The 22,112-nt window shown below is 40.0% G+C and overlaps 2 protein-coding genes across 7 annotated transcripts in view; one reads left to right on the top strand and one right to left on the bottom strand.

Annotated features, from left to right (window-relative positions):
• LOC100745772 (glutathione S-transferase 1-1) overlaps positions 1-22,112 on the top strand; it is a 98,578-nt gene that overhangs the window by 26,946 nt on the left and 49,520 nt on the right. The gene's annotated exons all lie outside the window — the stretch shown is intronic.
• The window catches only part of LOC100745525 (acid sphingomyelinase-like phosphodiesterase 3a), a 50,145-nt gene continuing 29,115 nt past the window's right edge, over positions 1,083-22,112 (bottom strand). For 5 of the 6 annotated variants that reach the window (XM_033319076.1, XM_012381635.3, XM_033319077.1 and 2 more), the window contains 6 exons: positions 19,739-19,944; positions 18,508-18,704; positions 5,910-6,090; positions 4,193-4,302; positions 3,422-3,597; positions 2,153-2,405 (listed from right to left, as the gene is read on the bottom strand). In XM_033319076.1, the coding sequence (XP_033174967.1) occupies positions 2,153-2,405; positions 3,422-3,597; positions 4,193-4,302; positions 5,910-6,090; positions 18,508-18,704; positions 19,739-19,944 (1,123 nt within the window). Of the gene's footprint in view, positions 2,406-3,421; positions 3,598-4,192; positions 4,303-5,909; positions 6,091-18,507; positions 18,705-19,738; positions 19,945-22,112 lie in introns of all 6 variants that reach the window. The other variant, XM_024365387.2, reaches the window with a different exon arrangement.

The following is a 22,112-nucleotide window of genomic DNA, read 5'->3' as shown; positions in this document are numbered from 1 at the left end:
GTTTTGTCTCTAAATTTCTAACTGATCTAAATTATTCTGGAAATAGCGTTTTTCAACTTGTTTCGCTAATGGTTTCTTGTAACGTAGCAAATTATCGTGTTGTTCTTTTCCTTTCCTTGGTGGATATGTTAGTTGGCTGCAATTTTCATAACTTTATCGATGTATGGACAGCTAATTAGACCGAACGTTTATTTTAATATTCAGCAAAACTGGCAAGATCGATATTTCAGTTTGCTTGGTAGAATGCGTTGTGGCAGTAATATTTCCTCTTGAACAACCTATTCTTCGATACACGCAATTTTTAGAAAACGTAAATTTGAAAATAAAGATAAATATGTGATGGATATTACGAAGCAACGAGAAACTACGAATAAATGTAAAAGCTGTAGAAGACGTAGAAAATATCGACGATGTGGAACTTAAAATTTTTATGATATTAAAACAAATGATTTTAGGAATGTAATTAATTCTGCGCCGAATGAAATAGATACGAAGAAAAATGGCTTTTCTGAAAAATATCATGACGTTTAATGATTCGTAAAACGCAATACGGCAGAGATAAGAAAGTTCGTTAATAAGAAAGTCAGAAAACAAGGATCGATACTTCCAGATTGGTCCTTCGTTTTTTCCGGGCTATCAGATCGCATTACATTCTCGTAGAAAATGAACAATAGCAAATCATCTGAAGATGGCAGCAGCTCGAAGATGGAGTCAGCTAGTCGTTATTTTTATCGTTATTTATAGTACAATAATAACTGGCTCTGACTTTTAGGATATTTTTCCTGTTGATATCCATTGTGGTTGAAAAAACTGTATCGAAATGTAGCCAACATCCGAATAAAAATAAAAGTTACAACAAATGGAATTGCTACGGTTTTGTTATATGCAGACATATATAGTACATCACTAGAGTACATGTTTTTCGTACTAGAGTCTATTTCACGTGGTAATCTTCTCATTGTTTCACGTAAAAAATTATTTATTCTTTTAAAGTCATTCCAGTCTAACGATAAGAACGTCGGATCATCGTCGTAACGGGAAAGGATTAACGGGATCATGTTTGGATTAAAATAACTCATAACTAGTAGTTACAAATCCATGACTCGTTTATTAAGAAATACTGTATTGTTCCGACAATCGCGAAATGGTGGTACGATACGATAATGGTTCTCGGAGTTAAGAACGTTTCGACGCAGTCGTCCCGGGGTCACCGACGTCCCTCCCGCTGACGGTGGATTCGAGTCGTGCGACATCACCGAATAACGAACGGTTTCACGAGATCGATCGTGTGTTTCATGCATCGCGTAAATTCGTCGTTCTCCGTTACGTGGATCGTTCTTTATGTTCCGCGGCTGATTTTAGGCGCGCGCCGCGCCCTAATAAATACGATTCTCTCGTGTTAAAACAACGCACACAAACGTTTAAGAGAAGCAAGTACAACATCAAGGTTTCATCGATTTCTTTCATTTGCTTTCGTTTGAACCATGTTTATATTTCAGGGTTACCCTGTCGATCATCTCCCTCTCTCGTCTCGCGGTTACATCAGGTCGAGCCACTCGCCACTACCGAGCAAATGCCAATCATGCCATGAAATTTCGTAGACCGAGTAATTAAACGATCGCTCAAACTGCGAAGAAGCAGTCGTTCGAGGCGATTATCATCCCGTCGTTCGGCATACATAGAAAATACTGTGTTTGAATGGGAACGCTCGCTTCGAGCCTACGAACGAATCCCCGCGGAACGCGCGACGTGATATCGCTGTGGCGTTGAGAAGTCCCATTTTCCCGTGACGTCCAAACCCCTTCGCGTGATACGACAGAGAGAAGACGTGGACAAAGAGACAGACATCGAGGCAGACACAGAGACAAAGTGAATCACTCGCTGCGGTACATACCGACGCTCCCTTCCCTTCTCTATCCGGCTGCTCCCCTCGTGAGCAAACATCGCGACAACGGAACGAGACATCGTCAACTGCGGTGGCAGTGTGAGATTGGCTCGAAGATTTTCTGCCGCTTAAACAAGATCCGAGTTCGACCGGTCGCGCGCGATGATCGCCGACGCAAATGTCATCGGCGCATCAGGAAGAGCAGGGAGCTGAGCTTTTGGTCGCTTGTAACGCAGTCGTCTTTCGCCAGGCCGTTGGGATTCCAACCTACCGATTCCTCAGTAGCTGCGCACAAACCAACAGGACGAGCAGGTGCAGCGAGAGGTAGAGTCGCGGCGTGGATGGACCGGTGGAAGCGAGTGCGTACGCATACGAGGAGTAGCATTGCCTGTAGTTTTCTGGGTTCAGCCGGGTGACCGTGCAGTAATGATGGAGAGCGCAAGCTCCGTTCAGCGGTCCTCCGCAGCCCCAAATCTGCTCCACTTCCCGCGGCAACGAGACCGTGTTGGCCGCGTAGTATCTATGGGAATATAAGCGGCCGCGTGCGCGGAAAGATAATCAGCCGTGGAGCTGGCTAGGCTCTGCGAGACGCAAGCCACCGTATCGGGACAGTCATTAGCATCGTAATGACGCGATTGCGTTGAAAAGGGTAGACAGTTATCAGCGTCAAGCGGCTCGAGGAATTATCGTGCCGGATAATTGCTCGAGAAATATGGAAATTATTAATGCAGCAACGGGTTCGGCGCGTATACGTCGCGACTAGCTCGTGCAATCGCCGTATCGGATCGCGTAAATGTTTCCGCGCAGTGTCGAGCACATTGCCACATTGATCCCCGGGTACAGGTGCTGCGTGGTCGCGCAACTTTGTCACGAACAACCTACGTCAGTCATCCGTTAACAGCACCTCCCCGGTGGGAGAGTTTTCAAGGTCTTTCGCGCGATATCGCCCATTTCACGCGATTACGATAGCAGGGATGAGCACGAGACGCCTCGAAAGCGAAATTAAAGCGAATTTAAATTACGAAGTTTCTCGTGAAATTGAATGTTGTTGCAAACTTTCAAAGAATCTGGCGAGCTTCGTTAAACTGCGAATTGCATCGTTTTAAATGTGAAAATCGTTGCTTTCGATCGTACTCGATGTTCTATTTTAATGATAGGTGATATATAAAATACTTGGAATGTGAAACTAAAAGTAGGCAAAAAAAGAACAATATAAACGTGTCTACTATTTTTGAATCGCGCCAACGTTGCTCTATTTTTTTACAAGGTATAGTTCAAACTCAAAGTGCAGAGTTTAATTACGAATCGCGTACCATGCAGCAGCAGAGGAACGCGAAAAAACCGAGAAATGCCAAAGTGGAAATACATCAAAGTAACGTTCCACATTTTCGTACGAAATACTCGAGCCCGAAGGAATAAACGGAACGAAAGGGCGGTTGTAATCCGGATGATCAATGATCCCTGTCCACGATACGATCGCGGTCACGTATTCTGCTAGACAGATGGAAAAATTTGTCGGTCGAACCGTTTACGTACCTGACGAAAGCATAATCATTGAATTGCGTGAATCGGTCAGCCAGGTCGTGAAGAGTGATCGCTGTAATTTCCTGAAGTTCATAGTACTCGAGCAGAGAGTACTCGGCCAACCAGTTTGCCGTCCCGGCTGAATTCGCGTCCGGCAGATTAAGATAGTACTGCGTATAATCCAGCACCTGAATACGACGGAACAGAAGAGAAGATGGGTCGACGAATCCTATACAGGCTGTTAGAAAAGAAAAAGGCAAAAGACAAAAAGATACTTAAAGGGCTTATGGTACTTACTCACTCGGAAAAGTAAGACAACGTCCAAGCATATTTTTATCGTTTATATAATCGAAGTACGTGCAATAGAAGTAGAAAAGTTTTCTCTGATAGCATTTTTCGTTCGCGTTGGCGAGAGTTCGGTCGATTAGCATCGACTAAAATTTTCTTCCTATAAACGGTGTTCTACCTTATGTTGATTTACGATCCATAAACGTGAGCTTTGTATAGAAATGGGAGGAAGACGATATTAAACATTTACAAATACGACGATTTGTACCGATCTTCAAGCGTTAATAAGAGTTGTTTTTACATAGAAAGGATTGGCTTTATAGTCTCTGTTGATCAGACATCTTCCACTTTACTCACCATAAGCTCTTTAAGTATCGGCCCCTTTTCCCAAACATCTTGTACGCTCTACATTTCTTTCGATCGAAAAATCGCGTAAATAGAAATCGTTCGGTCAGAGACTACGAACGTCACGTAACGTAGAACATTTTTACCTACCTGACCAGTGGCAGTTTCGAATTTGTACAATCTTAAACCTGGATTGTTTGGCCCTCCAGGCGTGCTCGGTGATATACTGGGTGCCATCATTATCCATGACACCGGCAGACCTAGCGGCACAAACGTCGTCAGGGTAAAATCAATTATTCTTTGAATTCTTTCCGCGTGTCGCAACGTGTATACATATTTGTGGCCGAACGAGTAGGACGTTAACGTAAGTGAACGTAAAAGAGATAGGAACGTTTTTAAAAGCGCGCCAAGCTCGCTGGCGTGACCGATAAAGCGGACTGTAAAACGGCTGAAAAGTATCCTGGCTATCGAACGACACACGCGGGGAATTTATTGATTATCGTTCGCGGCCTCGGTCGTTTCGATGAAGGAACGCTCTGAAAAATATGAGTAGAACGTGACCGAATGGACCTATACAGCGTCGTAAAATTGAACCACCCTGCGTTTACAGTCACTTCACCGACAAAAATGCACAGGCGTTTATTCGATCGTGAAAATTATTTTCGAAAATCTAAGATATTTTAAATTCGTCAGGAAAAACGTTGATATTACTGTTATTATTTATAATCATACACGTTTATACGTTTCGTGGATATTGCAGAAATCGGTAAACTACGGTGAGAATAATATAAATCAAGCGAAAGATACAACGCGATAATCAACGTAATCGTAAATTAATCACGAAAATGTAAACGAATTAATACGCTTCAAATGTTGATATGCTTCGACAACACGTCAAAAAAGTTTTAAGTTATTTCCAGAAATCGAAACAAAAATTCCGAGATATCGAAATCAGTAGTACAGTACGAATGTAAAAGAACTTTTGCGTACGATTATATATATATAAATAGTGGGAAGATTAACAAAGAACGTTTTGCTTTAACGTATATACGATCGTTAATCTCAGGATAACAAAATAAATTGCTCGTTTAAGCTTTCGTTGGATTACGGGCGATCGACATCTACATTATCAGTATATCAGGCAAACTACATAGGAATAATTACCTGCTCGAAGCTTAATGCATTTTATAGATTTTACTGTCAAGCCGCATCCGCGACGGAGTTTGTAATAAAGCACCGACGGCACGCGTTTTTCATCATTCCTTTATGGTTGAACTGGGACGCGTTCAAACTTAGCCAATACGTGTTGGATCGTTAGGAAAGTCAAACCGCTATTGAATCGCCAACAAAGACGCGCTTCAGCCCGCAAACGACAAAAGCGAAATACGATAAAGCCAAAGTCAGCGTGACAAAAGGGAACGAAAGGATCAAAATCACGAATACAGCATCAACGGTATTCACGAGCGTAGCGTTTTGCGAACGGCGTAGCGAAACAATCGCGATAAAGACGCGGTAAAAGAACGAACGTCGATTTTACTTCCATTTCGATGCATTGAACGTTAAATGTTTTCACGCGCGAAGAAAAAAAGGAAGAAAATCCGAGTTGTTAAGTTCGAAGCACGAAGAAGAAAGATAGGCCGGATCAGAAATGTAGCGTGAAGCAAATGTAAGATACGGCTGCGCGTACGAAACTGAAAAAGAAAGAGGAACAGCCACTTGGTGAACCGCGTATCGTAAAAGGTTGAACAGGGTTTTGAGTGCGATACGATGCCTGCGCATCGATCCGACCACCTCGGTTGATTCACCGCGTTCAACCGCCACGCTTGTTGGTATTGCCAACAAGAAGGGACAAGACGTATACACGTACCGGTATCGCTATAGACCACGCGAAAAGTGTCCGAGTGCCAGTGACCGAAGAACTGACCGCGAATGATGTCCGAGTACAACCGGATCAGCTGGAGATATTTGGTATTGTGACGTTCGCTCAACATCGCCGCACCGCTCTCACGATCGTCCACCCCTGGTGGTGTGTGACCTACGATGTATACCTAGAAACATTATACAAAATATCGGTTTAATTCGGTTGTTCGAACGAATCTGATTTTTCGTTTGTCGATCGATCATTCTCATCGATGTTACCCGTGTTGTGTCCTTTCCTATTGTTAGACAAATTCCGAAATTTGAGGAAACTACAAAAGAATCATTGTCGACGCGCGTCATTTGAATTTTATGCCAAAGCTGTTTTAAAAACACCAAACTTTTTAGTAATTAACGAAAGAAAAAACTTCTTCTTCGATGAAACTAAAGTTACGGAGACGTAAAACGTTCGACGACCACAGCAAGATTAACGCTATAAGACTATATAACGCTATAAGAGATTTTTGACGGAATACGAAAAATGTGTCGCGTTAGAGCGTACCCCGTCAAAATTAATAGAATAGAAGGCGATTTCGCCGTCGCCCGCGGCTAGAGGGCTAAACGTAATGCACAGACTTAATTCGCAAGTTTTCCCTGTGGGGATTGTCACGTGACTGCATCTCGATTAAGTAGGCGCGTTGAGCAGCAAGAAGTGTTTCGTGGAATCACTCTCGCAGTAACTGCTCGTAATGAGCAACTCTCTCGTTAGCGTTAGTAAACTGAATTCCGTAAGCATTATCCACGTGGCGTGGAATCAACGCAAGATACGAATCGTGGGCGTGAGTTACCGTGAAATACCTAATCGAGCACGTTCGCCAAGTTAAACGCAGTCTACGCTGATACTGTACCGCAGCTTCTATGTTTAAAGCTTATAAACTGGCTGCTTCCGCTCGATTCCACGCAATGTGAGCGAAATAAAGTATAATAGCGAGAGGGTAAGTAGATGGAAAGTGTACTGCGTGTAATACTTTCAAGTTTCATATTACTTGTTATTAACGTCAAGGAGACATTTGTATATAAATTTGTATATTAGGAGAAAAAGTATCTTTTGTCTTACAACTTTCTTCCTCGTACATTATTTTGAATTAATATTCATTGCATTCTAGTAATTTCGTCAGAACCAAAACGCATCATTTTCGTGAATATATCGTTGTATTTCCCTACTTGAGTATTGATACAATTCAAATAAGAGCTATCTGCGGAGAATCGAATCGACCAGTCATAAATGTACCACTTTTAAATTCGGCTGCCTCGGCTTTTCGCCTTAATTGGTATGTAAAATGCGATGCAAATGAACGATGCGACATCGTTGCGATTTCGCTTCGGTAACGCCGTGCGATTCGGCAGGTTTATATTTCTAATAACGCGATGCACACAATCATGCGAGAATGGTATCGCACGCTTTATTTTTTACAAATTTTTTACTTGTTTTTTATGAGAGCGCGTCATAAGCTTGCCAATGAAAACCTCCGTTGTTAGTTAAATTACGTCGACGATGCCAGAATATTCTTTTATGGCACAAATGTATCGTGAATTTTCGATAATTCGTTGAATTTCGATAATTCGACCAATTATAAACGAACTGACGCGGAACATTCCGCTGTTTCTCTTGCAGCGCCTAGCTAATTTTCTTGCGCCAGGACAAATACACGCGCTAATTCATACGCGGTGTAAAATTTCCATGTCAAGGAACGAAGCCAGAAGCGATAATCTCACGAAGCAAGAATGCGAGAAACGAAGGGCCGGAAAATAGAGAGCGAAAGACGGAAGAAGTAGTCGGACGACGCGTAAAAACCAAACGAAAAGAACCCGTAGGACAAACAAAGGCGACGAGAGATCGGGTTAGAGCAACGACAAGAACTGGTAAAATTGTAACGGTGAAACCGACGGTATGAGTTAAGCAATAAAAACCGTCTGTGCGAAATGATGAAAATAACGACGGTTAAGAGGTGAAGGTGAAGAGGCAACAAAGGAGAGAGAACGTTCTCGTGCAAAAAAATGACGTCACTGGCCAACGGATGATACGTAGCAGAGAAAAAGCGGCAAGGAATCAAAGAATACAAGAAAAGGGAAAGGTACGCAGAGACCGTGAAAAATAGAAGGAAACGTTCGCTAGCGGAAGAACAGAAGCCAGTGTCACTCGGAAGAAAGAAAAGAGAGAAGGTAGGATGGCGCAGCGTCGTCGGGTGGATAAAGAAAAGCTCGTTAAGCTGATAAGAGAAAAAAAGCGGGGGAAAAAGTCCTTTTCCATTCGCACGGAGATTCCTTCTGAACGAATTGCACCGCTGGGAAAAAGTAGATTTCTTTAAACGGTGAATACCGTCGATCGGGCACCGGGGAACGAAACTTTGCCCGCCGAAAGAGATAAGTGTTACGCGGTTCGGTAGGCACGAACGACCCACTCTTCCCAGACATTACGAGCCCGTATATTCTGCTTCCTTCGTATCGCGAAACACCTCTCTGCTTGTCGATTGATTACTTCTCGTATAGTCTCGTTACGCGCTGCACACGCCCTCGATATTACATAAATCCTGAGAAACCTACGGCTGTCTTCCCAGTTAGCCAACCATCCACCGTTCTGAATTTTCGCGGAGACTGCCAGTTTGTCGCGTCAGTGACTCGTGATTTCCGGCATATCTCTCCGCTTTCCCGCCGCGCTCCGATATTTAATATTCGCCGTTTCAATTTCCAGAATATTTCTCCTGGTCCGAGAGAGAATCTTCACGTGCTTTATTGTGCCAAGCTATGCAAATTATTAGTCTCGATACAGTATCGTTAGAAATTTCGCACTAAATATTTTCTTCAATTTCTGTTTAAATGCTTCTTCGTTGCTTTCACCTAGATCGAACAAGCATTTCGATTATCTGTAATATACTGCAACACGAGATTGAGATTCTAGGCATAGCGGAAAATTCATATCGAGATATTAACAATATCAAATTCGTGTTCATGAATTTTGGATACTTGATCAAATTGGCGGCGCATATACGTAGCGAAGATCTTACACGGTCGAAACTTTCTCGGTTTATACTACAGGTATAATTAAGCAAAAGCGGTTATATAAACATAACTCATTTAAAGCTTTATTCGAAAGTTATGATAAAAATAAGAAATACAGAGAGAACGGTACTTTTGCCTCGAATATCGCCTCTGATTTTACGCCATTGGATTTTTATGTGCGTGTAACTTCGAAAAAGAAAGACACATCGAACAGATATTATTGCGTGCGATACGTGTAATACGAACTGATACAAAGAATTTACTGGTTCACCGAGATGAAACGAAATCAAAGTGAGTTTAATAGATAGCTGTTATACAAATATTACGTATATTATTAAAATATTATACATATTATATTGTACGATTAATAATATGTAATATGATATATATGTTTCGTTGTACAAACTACAAATTGCAGAATCTTTCATATTTTTTAATAAAGCATATACGTTTCTGCGCTTTGTTCGATAAGTAAGCTACATATAAACAGCGACTATTGCGTTTCTTGCAAACACCAAGAACATACTTATAAAGCGAGGAACGCGTACAGTTTCATAAAAAAATTCCATGCAACTCGTAAGTAACACGGAGAAATTTGAACGCGAGCGAAATGCGAAGCGAATACGTCTAAACATCCATCGCGGGTCACAATACGTCGTTTCTTGCCTTTCGATCAATCCGTAGGGAAGAAACCGTGTAGCGACTACATCGGTACACGGTACTCGTACAGCTTCTCTTTGAAAAAGGACTGTCGTCTCTGTTCGAATACATTCGTGCACGGCCCCGTTCGTACACGTCAGATTGATGGGTACACGGCTTGTATATTAAAAGAAGCCCGAAAAAAATCTGATTTGCAACGTGAAATTGAACTATTTCGCGCGCGATACAGAGAATCGGTACACGTGTATATTACGTGTGGCTTCTCTGACATTCAACAGAGGCAAAAGGGAGCTGGCCTGTCGCTTCGCGCGAATTCGTGTATCGACAAAATCGCTCGTTTTTTTTCCATTTCTTGTTTTTTCGTTTCTCGTTCACGATGTATCGGGAAATTAATCCGTTGCGAATGTCGGCTGTTCTTATTCCCGGACGTGTCACACGGAAGCAGTGCGGCACGGCAGGCAATGAATTTCACTTCAGAAAAGAACTGCACGGTTCCGGGAGAACTTAACGCCAACTTCCGAGTCTTATCGTTGGCTGACAGAGTTTCCAAACTTCTTGGTGAATTTCGAATAGGCGGCGAAACTTTCTGTTCTTTCGTACAATTGATGAACGCGTTCTTTTGTTCCAAAATCGTCTTATACTTTGGACACTTTATTTACAAAACTGGATCGATCGTACACCGAAGTTTAGGAGCAATTTAAGAAATAAATTTTTACCGATGTTCCCAAGTTGGTCGTAGCTGTGAGCTACTTTTTGTATTTATATACAACGCTTGTAACGCTTTCGTATCATACGAAATATCGTTAGAAAAACGTGTAAAAAAACTGAACTCGCAGCAAGATGGATCTTGATAGCGTAATGATCAATGCCAGTGACAGAAGAAAAGCGAGGCTGAGTGCCTACCTTTGTATGGTTTGCGCACGTAGAGTTCGCGTCACAATCCAAATGGGACGTAGTATGCTTTCAAAGAATCTGCATATGATGGTAAGCAAGATTTTACGTAGTCGTGTTTCGTATACGTTCGTTGCATTCGCTTGCACACGAACGACACGCTTGGAGACGAAAGAGTGCTCGACATTTTACAAATACGCATGGTGTTCAAGTGTTACACTTTCAGGAAGAAGCTGTTCTATCTTTGCCAGACTGCATTTCTGTTACGGGTTATCACGTAGACCAGCTTCGTGCGATACTCGAATTTCTCTGCTCAGCTTTCATTCTAGCTTAGTGATTATGACGCAACATTTGTTCCATTTATCCGAAAATAATTTATCCACGAAGAAAACTCAGTATTTTCTTGTTAGAAGTAAATATAGAGCGTCTACAGATGACTATCGTTTTGAATAATTGCTAAAGTATCGCCAACGGTATGAAAAAGATGTAAATGCGTTTTGTCTTTCTGTTTTATTCATAGAGTACGACAATGTGATAAAATATTCTCCTGTCGAATGCAAAGACTTATTTTCTTTTATTTACATCTGCTCGAAGAAAACCGTTTTTCACGTTGAGCTAAAATATTTTTTAACGGATAGCAACAAACAGAATAAATCCTATATACAAAACATATTTTTTTTTTTTTTGTATATAGAAAATACGAAAACGGTAGCTCTCGTGTTATAACAACAATTTAACGGTCCGTCGCCTCTAGAGGAACGAAAAACAATCTTATCCAATTTTGTTTTGTCCATTGCAATTCGATATGTCCATCGAGTGTGCACCAACGAACGAATACAAAAAGTATTGGTACTCCGAGGTTGAATTTAATTTCTCGCGGCTAGCAATAAACGTAGCCGCGCTATCTGGCAGAAAAACAGGCTCACATATAAATTTTTTCCCTAGTGTGCCGGTGAATCTCGGTCGAACGTTGATTTCCAGCTGAAAAGTGCATCGTCGATAGGCACAAAAATCACCGTGCTATTCACGGTTCGGTCGTCGATAAATCGGATAGGGTAACAATGGTGTCGTTGATTGGTCAGTTTCATCCGCTGACGTGTCTAAACGGCTCGTAATTTGTAATCGTATTATCGGTCATCGATCGATCTTCGACATGAGCTTGCGACGATCGTTCTTGCCAATCTGCCGTACGAACGTTTCATATGATCCCCTTACGAACGTGCTGCACAGGATAAAGAGAGAGAGAGAGAGAGAGAAAGAACAAAGACAGGCAGCTATAGAATAGGGGAACGAGCGTTGAAAAGGAGATGGAGGAAGGATTATATCTGGCTAGGGCAAATCAGATTTCTATCTTCCGTTCAGCCGACTACACACGGTCCAGCAGGATTTTTCAGAAAACTGCACGTAGAATCTCTGGAGATATCGCGCTTGAGTGATACTTTACAAGGGGTTGAGGAAGATTTACGATGGCCACGGCATTGGCTACGTATCCTAAATTAGTAAACCAACACGTAGCTGATTTTAGTTTTAAATTATTATTGCTAATCCAGGATCGTTTATTTTCCGCGGTTTCCTCATACGCTAACGAGATCGATAAAGCATTAAGTGGTTCCAGCCTGATAACTCGTTTGCGCTTGATATCGGCTTGCAGACTTGTTCGAGCTTTTATCGAAGTTCTATCGTAGTTAGTCCGTTTCACTGGAAATATCAGTAACGCATTTTTGCACCCTTAAATTCTCTATAAATGAAAAATTCAATCGTGTTCTTAATAGTACGTTGCGTTTTCCCGTCTGTCTAAAATTCCATGCTTTAATTATTTTGCATCTTTCGTGACTACGGTAGGATCGCGGTAGGAACATATTTTATAAAAATCTCTAGAATATCCTCTGTACTTGAACGTGATCGAGAGATCAATAGGATCGGCACGCAACAATTTAGGTATACGAGTATATAGATCCTGGTTCCGTGTATGGAATTCAAAGTCCTACCATAATTTATCACCGCTGGTAACATTCAGCCAGCTTGAAGGATTCTCCTCGTTCTAAACGGCCGGAGGCTCGTAATCGATAACCGATATCTGGAGGCAGCGCGTCATCCGACACCGATATCGCGGCAATTGTAGCGCGTATCCGGCGAGATCGTAATGCAAAGAGCCCACCGGCCGAATGGTAATTGGCCGTGGAATAAATTCGCGGTCGATCTCATTCCGGCCACCAAACTCATAAAGTTCTCTTCCTCGTCGTTCTCCTAGCCGAAAGGGAACATAGGGGTGGGGCAAAGCTGGAATTCTTTTCATCGCGGCCGATATGAAATAGACGTTTGTTCCGGATAAAGATCGAACTCGCAGCAGGGGCCGATGGAAACTCGTTTATTGGGCCGAAGAGTAAATTTTCGGGGAAAGAGTTCGGGCTTGATCGACGAGACACATTGCCCGGCCATCTTTCTCCTGCGGAATTCGCTCCACCCTATCGCAGATTCCCATGAAACGATGAAATCATGTGCTTTTGTTCGAAGTATGTTTCTTCGAACGTTAATCGAGAGAAAAATGGAAGAGCAGCTTTTGCCGGTGCAATTCTTTAAAAACGGTATTATACTGGCATCACATTGAATTTTCATTAATCAGATCGATAAGCGATATTTTCGTATTTCTTTGGTTTCCGAGCATAAAAATAGTATGTACAGATTTTGGGCAAAATCAAAATGTGGTTTATTGTCAACTTGCAACTTGATCTTAAATATATGAGGTATCGGGTGTCACGATACTTTCTTATTTTTCCTCGCGTTTGACGGTGTTCGGTTAAAGCGCATACACTTTATATTTAGAAGTATCCCATTTGTTTGTTAAAATATACATCTGGAAATAAATGAATTTTATGCGAAACAAATTTTCTAGCTTTTGGATTTAATAATCCTACTTGTCTTTGTAATATTTTCTGACTGAATGTCTTTTAGGAATAACTGCATCGAACGAAAAGGGTAGGGAAACGCAAAGAGATAAAATCAATGAAGAATCGACGATTTATGATGGTTGGTCAGAATTAGAGTTCTATATTAGTGAGATCCATAGTTGAAAATAAAGAATTGAAAGTAAGAGCCATCTTGGAGCTAAATTATATCTTTATTATCAAATATAGTAACTAGTGTCTCATTCGAGGTTCACGTACTAAACGGCCTATATTTAACCCAGGCTTCCTACAATACGAGGGAGATTTTGCTGCTTGGTATATGGACAATATTTTTACCTATCGTACGACAGTCAATAAGAAAGGAAATTTATATCTTCATATCTGATACTTTTAGAGGAAACAATTTGTAATGTGCACTGTAAGTCTTCCAGTTTTGGTGTGTGTGTGAAAGTCGTTTCTAAAGACGCGAAACACCGCGAATTGCGGCTATAACCGACTTTTTGCTAAAGATAAATCGATTCGTGATATTTCTGCGCCGCTAGTACGATTACGAGGGTCTTAAACCTGATTCGTTTACAAAGTTCGACGCCAACTTAAGCAGTTGCGGCCTGTTGGTCTGTGCCACTTTTTTATACCATTTTCCCGTAACTTATAAGCGTAGATATTAAATATCGATCTACCTTCCGCCTGTAGTATATAGCATGTTTAAAGAAGCACAACATCATTGGAAGATAAAGTTCGACGAGTACAATAACTTCGTGGAAGTAATAGTATTTTACAAAATTACTAATAAATTGCAAGCGCAAGATGTAAAATCTCGAGCGTATTAGATAAATTTGGAACAGTTCTTTTTCTTTTTATTATGACTGTAATACTCGCCTCGGTCTTGTGCAAGAAGTATTTTAAAATATGAAAGAATATTAACTTAACGCATCAAAAGAAGCAATTGGGAACAAAGGATATTGCGAAACATGAATTGGAAAATATTACGTAAAAGCTGGTTACTGAAAAGCTTTAAAAATTGTTTCTCTGAAATATTGGACGCGAATCTTAAATTTGCAATATTCGATATCGACGGAATAAAACTACATGTAAAAGAATTTAACAATATTTAATAAACTTCAAAATAGACGATCGTTATATCGATAGAAAAAAGTTCGTAACTTTTATACCTTAATTTCCGCATCTCTGTTCTTTTAGTAAAGAAAGAGTCTGTTTGGTCTGTAAATACAAACAACTTTATTCATCGTGCTTATCCTTATCCGCTTGTTTATCGTGATTGAACTTATTGATTGGTATTATTTATACGTATGTATATAGAAGAGTCAACGCGTTGATCGCATTACGAAAGAAATACAATTCGTAATCCTAGAACAATATTTTCAAAACATAAACTTATCCACGTACGTACACGAGACCTAACGCGTAATAACGAAATAAAAATAAACATACTACCGTTTAATTATACTCGACAACGTACGTATTTCAAAATGAACAATACTGTTAGATAGCTGTCTAAAAATACGTAACTAGCACCGTAACTAAAGGCATTAATCGTAAAAGTTTGTGACAACTATATCTTGGATTTTTGCGTGAAATAAACAAACTAATATATACAATATCAATAGAAAAAAACATTCAAACGTATTTTCCGATACGAACGTAAAAGGTCGATAGATCGATATCAACCGTTTCGTTACTTTTTAAATTTAATTACTTCGTTACTACCACCGTTCTACTATTATACATCTGCCACTTAACTCTTTCAATTACCATGTAAGAAGTACATTTTTGCAACTATGTAAAAAAGGTTTTATTCGAAAAGAATTGTCACGTCTACTCGTATCGATAGGATAGCGCTAAATCGGTTTAAAACGGCTGAAACATTGTACACGGGAAATGCTATCGCTTGATACCAATTACATGTAATATTAATGTATCTCGTATCGTTAAATTTCACATATTATATCACCTGCTATTTACCAAGTTATATGTTTGTACTTTTCGTTCTCTCCCTCTCTCTTTCTCCCTCTATGGCTGTGAATTATTATCATCGTAATTCCCTAAAAAGATAACCATTCTATAAAATTCATCTGTAAGCGCGGTTTATACCGTTGTCTTCGAAAATTTCATACCGTGCATGCAGACGGTATCCCGCGATGGAATGATCATCGAGCTGTCGAACAATATCGAATATTAATATTTCCTGCGAAACTTCATATCCCCACACGGAGAAGGCGGATTCAACGGTCGCTTTCAGGCTATAAAGCTTTGGGTCGGAAGTTCTGTTATTGACTGATAGCCTGTCATCCCGATAACTGCGTCCCGTGTAAATAATTTATCGCGACGGGAACCAAAATGGAGGAAACGAAGCGGCATCAGCATTGATACTGCGCGGCGCCGCACGATTTTCATCCTCGGGAATTGACGTTTCGTCAATAAACTTCCTTTACCGCCACTTGGACGAACCTTCCCTGATTCTCTTCTTCCATTTCTCTCTCTTTTTCTCCCTCGCTATCTGTTCATCCGTCTGCCTTTCTCTCGTCTGCTCGTCGATTTAAACTATGCAGGGCTTGTTTTACGAGCGTGCACAATCCATCGTACATATGTCTCGCTTGATCCTTTAATTATCGAACTTGTCGTGCCACGAAACAAGTATCGTTCTATTATACAAGATAAATATACGCAATGGCTCACGCAAGTATTCGAAGAAACTTGCTACATTGTATTACGCGAAACATTTTGAAATCTCATTAGCGCCGTAGCGAAATTGATTTTTACGAAAATGTAATCGCGACGATACGAAATCTGAATTCACGACAAATTTCCCCCGGCATTAAACGTGTCATTTCCCCGGTATGTTAAATGTGTCGACTCTTTTGCCAAATACTCCTTCGGATTAGTTAATTAATTGAATCGTTAAGGAAGTTTCTTCAACGATTCGTCGAAGGATTCTCATAGATAATAATTATACAGACCTTCTTTACATCCTACGAAGTTGGACTCACTTGTACTTGGTACTACACGTCGAACTGAATCTCTCGCTGTAATACTGCAACGTTCGTCGCAAGCAGCTTGTTTCTGAACAAAGACTATTATATTCCTGCCATAAAAGCACATTTCCCTTCGAGTGCCATTCTTCGAAAAGAAATTTCTTCGCACTCGAGCAAATCTTCTTAAGGGCAACTTCCTTCTGGATCAATGTTGATTATGAAATTTCCTTGCCTTCTTCCTTCGTACCATTTCATATCGTTCTTTGAGAGAAGCTATTACGTCTAGATGACAACGGTAAACTTTTAATTGCATTTTCTTCGAAGCAGTCATTTCGATGAGAGCTGTGGAAAACTGCATTTGAAAAATATTGACTGCTTAATGATGAATCGTATAATGAATTACAATTGCTATTGCTCCGACGTTTACTCTCAGAACGATCAAATAGCAGGCCCTGCAGGAGAAAAGCGGGTCGTTAAAACGGGAAAACCGAACAAACAAAGGAGCTGGCCGAGCAATTCTCCGAACGATGTTATTCTCACTTTCTTGTTCATGCTCCTTCTTTGTTTGATCAGGGATCTCGCTCGTAACGGTGCCGTGAATGCATTACGTCGAATTGATAGAGAGCATGAACATTCGTATAAATGTTCTGCGTGGAAAGGGTAACGCGGTTGTTCGACGTACTATGTACAAATTATTCGAAATATGCGCATTATACGAAACTTTTTGAAATTTCGTTATCGTTATAACGGGACATGGTGATTATGAATCACGGTGATTATAGCAGTAAAATATAAAACGGATCTGGAAACGTATATCAAAGTTACAAGAGACTTGTTGCGAATATACATTTCGCGAAAAATTAATATACAACATGAATAATAATCGAAAACGTATAATTAGCGTAACCGATGGTCTCGTTAGATACTATGGCTTGTTAATACAAAGAATAGTCGACTGTTTCAAATGTTACGAATATAATCACTATGATTCGTAATCACCGTGTCCCATTGTATGATAAAAAAATTGTCTCACAAGGTATCGTCACTTTCTGCAGACCCTTTTATACGGTGATATTTCTTGGAACAAATTTTTTACAATTTAAATATAAATGCTGAAGAAATGATAAAGAAGTTCGTGAAATGTAAGTACGTAAAGTGGCAGATACGTTTCAAAGAAGTACAAATATATATAGAGAGTATGTCAAGAAAGTCATAAAGAAATATCATCTCTTCGCAACCGCAATAAAGATGATAATCTTCACATATTCGTGCTTCAAAGAACTCACGGTAGTGAGACTTCATGAAAGTCTCTCAAGTATCCAATATGTTTTTCCTTTTTCGAAAGAATAAAGATACGACAGAGAAAAATAGGGATTTAATTTTCTAAAAGAATTAGTCGATCGAATCTGTGTTTGTCGACAAAATTTATACAACTTGTTGAAAAGCGAGAGGAACAGCCTGGAGGAAATGTCGACGAAGGATGGGATTTGATACGCAATCTCTCGTCCGGCTATATAACCTTGCCATAGCGGGGATAAACAAAAGTTTGCGAAGCTGCTGACTTTAATAACGTTACGTATCTTAAAACTCAGTGGAATATTGTTTCGACGCAAAAATAATAAGAACAGCAGGATACAGGAAACGATATCGCGATAACGACATGTTATGAGTTCAGTTTAATAATATCATCGGTGAATCGTATGAAAACCTCGAATAAGAGTCGATAGTACATTGCGATCAACGTCGAAGTAGCGGCAAAGTATGGTTGCAAATATCTCGTCGAAAAGCGACGTGATGTTAGATATCTGAAACTTATGCTTAGAGTGCAGATTCGCTTGCGTTTATGGGAAATTTGGAGATGTAAAAACAGACAAAATATAGAAATTTTTACGATACGCGATAGATAAAACAATTTCCTATCTAAATTTCATTGTTTTTAATTATATTCATAAAAATATGAGAATTCGCACAGATATCCGCGCTCTACCTGTGAACAGCGTAACTTAAAAACCGCTTTCTTCGAAACGTGCTGCTAAATGCGCGCAAGACCTTCGCTTACTGCCGGTTTCCATTTAATTATAGAAGAAATGTGTCTTACCGTTTCCTTCTTCCTCCGCGCGGTCTCGAGAGTCATCTGGAACCAGGACCATTGATCGAAAGGATCCTGCGTGTTGTCGATCGTACTACTTCCGGAGCGATGTAGCATACGATTGTCAGCCGTGTTCAACCACAAATTCGTATTGAGGAAAATGATTCGATACTTTTCCGAGCGCTGCTCTATCGTGTAATATCCGGCTGTAACAAGTGTACGAAATAGTCGGATGCGTTTAAGCTGCCAGTTTATGCGGAGTACGCTCGCTTTTTTTTTTTTTCTTTTTCGCGATCTTCTTTCGCAATTCGCTCGGACGGCGGATGTTATTGGACTTTTATTGAAACGGCACGACGGCAGCAGGAAGCGGTAGGTAGAAGGGAGAATTGTTCGGGGAAGAAATTTTTGTTTGCTCGAGCGCTGCGCTTGAATTTTATTCGTTCGTGTGTTCGTAAAGATTGAAGTGGGTATACGTTCGTGGAAATGGCGGCTGATTGAAGCCAACGCGGGATGCTCGTATTGTATTGGGTGAGAAGTATCGAAGTGGTATTGATTTTTTCGCATAAATAATGGATCTGAAAAGGGTTGTACAGGCTGTTAAAGCGACTACTCTGTAAAGGAGGTTGTTGGTGGGATAAAAATCTGTTATATCGTTAGGTGGAAGTTGTTGTTAATCGTATGTCGTATGAATTAGGTTTCGTTCAATTCCGAATGGTAAAGAAAGAAAGGAGGAGCAAAAGGCTTATGAGTATAGCGTGTATTGACATTCTTTGAATAGAGAAGCTGAAAAAATAAATAAACTTAAGTGAATAAAAACTGAATAAATTTGAAAGATGCTGTGCTAAGCATAAGTTAAGACAAAGCGTCGTATATGAAATAGTTCTGTCCATAAAACAGAAATAAGAGAGAAACGAAGCTTTGTAACTGTATAATCGGTTTAAAGTACACTCGTATCAATATTTTTTCTCTTTTGCCACGACTTGGATTCGGAATAGAAAACAGCAAATAATGGAAAAAGAAAACAGTCGTCTTTTATCGATATTACTAAAACAATTTCTCTATATGAAACATAGGTATTCTCGAGAGATTCGGACTCAAGAGTACGTCCGCTTGCTTTAATCCGATTTCCGAGCCGTTCGCCATTGCAAAACGCTTTCACATAGAGAAATATCTTCCAGTATAACGATAGAAGCCAAAGAGAAGAGTCAAGGCAGGGAAAAAGGAAAACACTTGTTCGTACCAGTTTTAAAGGTATCCAGAGCTTCCTGCGGCAACCAATGCTGCCAGATCTCGGCGAGTTGTGAGAAGTTCACCCCGATGTCGTCGTGTCCGAGCGCCGGAAACACAAACTGTTCCTTAAACGTGCGAGACAACAGATCGGTCAAATTCCGCAAACACTGCAGACGAAGCTCGGCGCTCATGCCAGTAGTGCGCGTCAGCGCGTCACTGCAACAAGTAGTTACAGGCTCGTTAGTGTAAGTACGTTAGAGTACGTAACATATGGCTGACCAGCGTCTGTCAGAATTATTACGATTTCCTTGGCAAATACGAAGAAACGTTACTTTGCGTAATGTGAATAAATTCAAGCGGGATGCTGTAGTCCAGCATCTCAACGGTTTCAGCTCCAAGTCGATACAAGAAGAACGAGACTGACTGAGAATGACTGTTTTTTATTATAGTATGTAAGTCATAGACTACTGAAAGGCATATTGGCCATTTTGCATACAGATTTTTACAATCAGGAAAGTATACCTGTTCTCAATCGATTCGTATCTGTCTTTTGATCTAAATTGTTAACCTTTTACTGGGGAATATTTTCTTGCGTATGTAGGAATAACTATATTCACATGACGAAATATTTCGTCATACCCGGTTAGGGGATTAAGGGGAACTTTTATCGTTATTGCTACTAATGAATAAATTAATTCTATCATAAAATTAGTACATGACAGATGTTTTCAAAAGAGACGGTATCGGTATTACGTATGTACAGCATAGTTCGAAACAGAAAATAGAATGTTCGTCGAAGCGTTAAAAATTAGACGCGATAAACCCAGGAAAGTATGTAGCTTAAGAAACGATGGACGTTAAGTATACACACGTATGGCTTCAACTTAGTACTTGGCACACGCTTGGTAACACGTTTTAGCTCTGATTTATCGAAAGGCCTTAAAAGAATTATTACAGACAGATCCCCATAGAAAATGAAGTCTTTCTCTTTAATAACGTGTCTCGCAAAGATTTCACTTAATTCTGACTTTGCATTGAAATATCGTATCATAAGAACTCGTTAAATAAGAAATTACAGTTATCATTTTATATTTCTCCCTTCCTTTCCTTCTTCCCGGTGGTGGAGAGAAAAATATCTTGATGTCAAAGCGTCAAGGTTTCCAAATGAATGAAAATTTTCAACCTGTTCGTATCTAGACGTGCAAAGAAACTTTTATAAAACGTATGCATTTTTAAATAGCGAATTTAATTAAGAACTTGGAAAATCGAATGATACAAGTCGAGAAGTATGAACAGAGGATTCGTATCTAGACAAGTACGTAGTTAAAAATGGTTTGTATATACTACGTACACGTGTTGTTGGAACTTAATGAGAAAGCTGCGGAACTTCGTACCACCCTTTACCAGAACGCCATTACAAAAATTGCTGCAATTAGATTCTCTTAGAGACTGGATTTTTTCCCTGGGAGCGAAGATTTTCTTCATTAATTTTTATTTGATTCCAGAATATTACATTGTCTGGACCCGCTGCTGCTGTTAGGAGTTGTATCTTCCGGCTGTGCATGTGCGCGATCTTTATAATTTCAGAGTAATATAATTCCTATATGTAGGAACCAATTTAAATCGGAGGAATGCCGCTGTAAGAGCTACATTTTACACGGAAAATCTTGATTTCAACATTTGCGTTATTTATCGGCATTCTTTGAGAAAATTTAATTAATCGTCAAAATCTTTCAATCTCTTGCGTAATCCTGTATATTTCATTTTTGTTTCGCGGGCGAACGTACGACAGATGCAAACTGTAATCCAATATATCGGGCAATTTTAGATTCGTAATAATGTGGTCGGAGGTAGTTTAAGATGAAGCATTAAAGTACATTGAAAGACTGAAAACAGAACGCTATAAACGGAGGAACGGGAATAGAGAAATTGTAGATTTCGCGTGTGACTCTGACTCTTGCTGAGTAATCTGGGTTGTTCGTGAGAGTGTGTGATATCAACTTTGTATTGTGAATTGATGGTGAAATACGATATCAGTCACGTAAAGTCGGAACAACCAAAACCTCGAAATCGAGTTGCAGCGCAAACTTACATGAGTTAGCATTTGGATTTCTTCTTCGATAACTCGTTGTATCGTTACATAAATATTTTTGACGCGTTAAATATTCTTTTTCGTCGATAATGTAGGAGTTTCTTTGATAAAAGAGCTGAGATAATAATTGCTACGTCGACGTAATTAGCATAATTTTGTTTTTCGATAAAATGTTATATCTGAAAAGTTGACTGCTAAAAGAAAAACATGTTTCCTCGTACTACTAATTATTTCAAATTAATATACGTAGAATTTTTAATTTATAAATGCATAGAAAAAAATCCCCCCCCCC

The sequence above is a fragment of the Bombus impatiens genome, unplaced genomic scaffold (genome assembly GCF_000188095.3).
Source record: "Bombus impatiens unplaced genomic scaffold, BIMP_2.2 scf_0135, whole genome shotgun sequence".
In the NCBI taxonomy this organism is placed as follows: Eukaryota; Metazoa; Arthropoda; class Insecta; order Hymenoptera; family Apidae; genus Bombus; species Bombus impatiens.
Note: the sequence above shows the minus strand (reverse complement) of the source record. Positions and strands in the feature narration are given on the sequence as shown.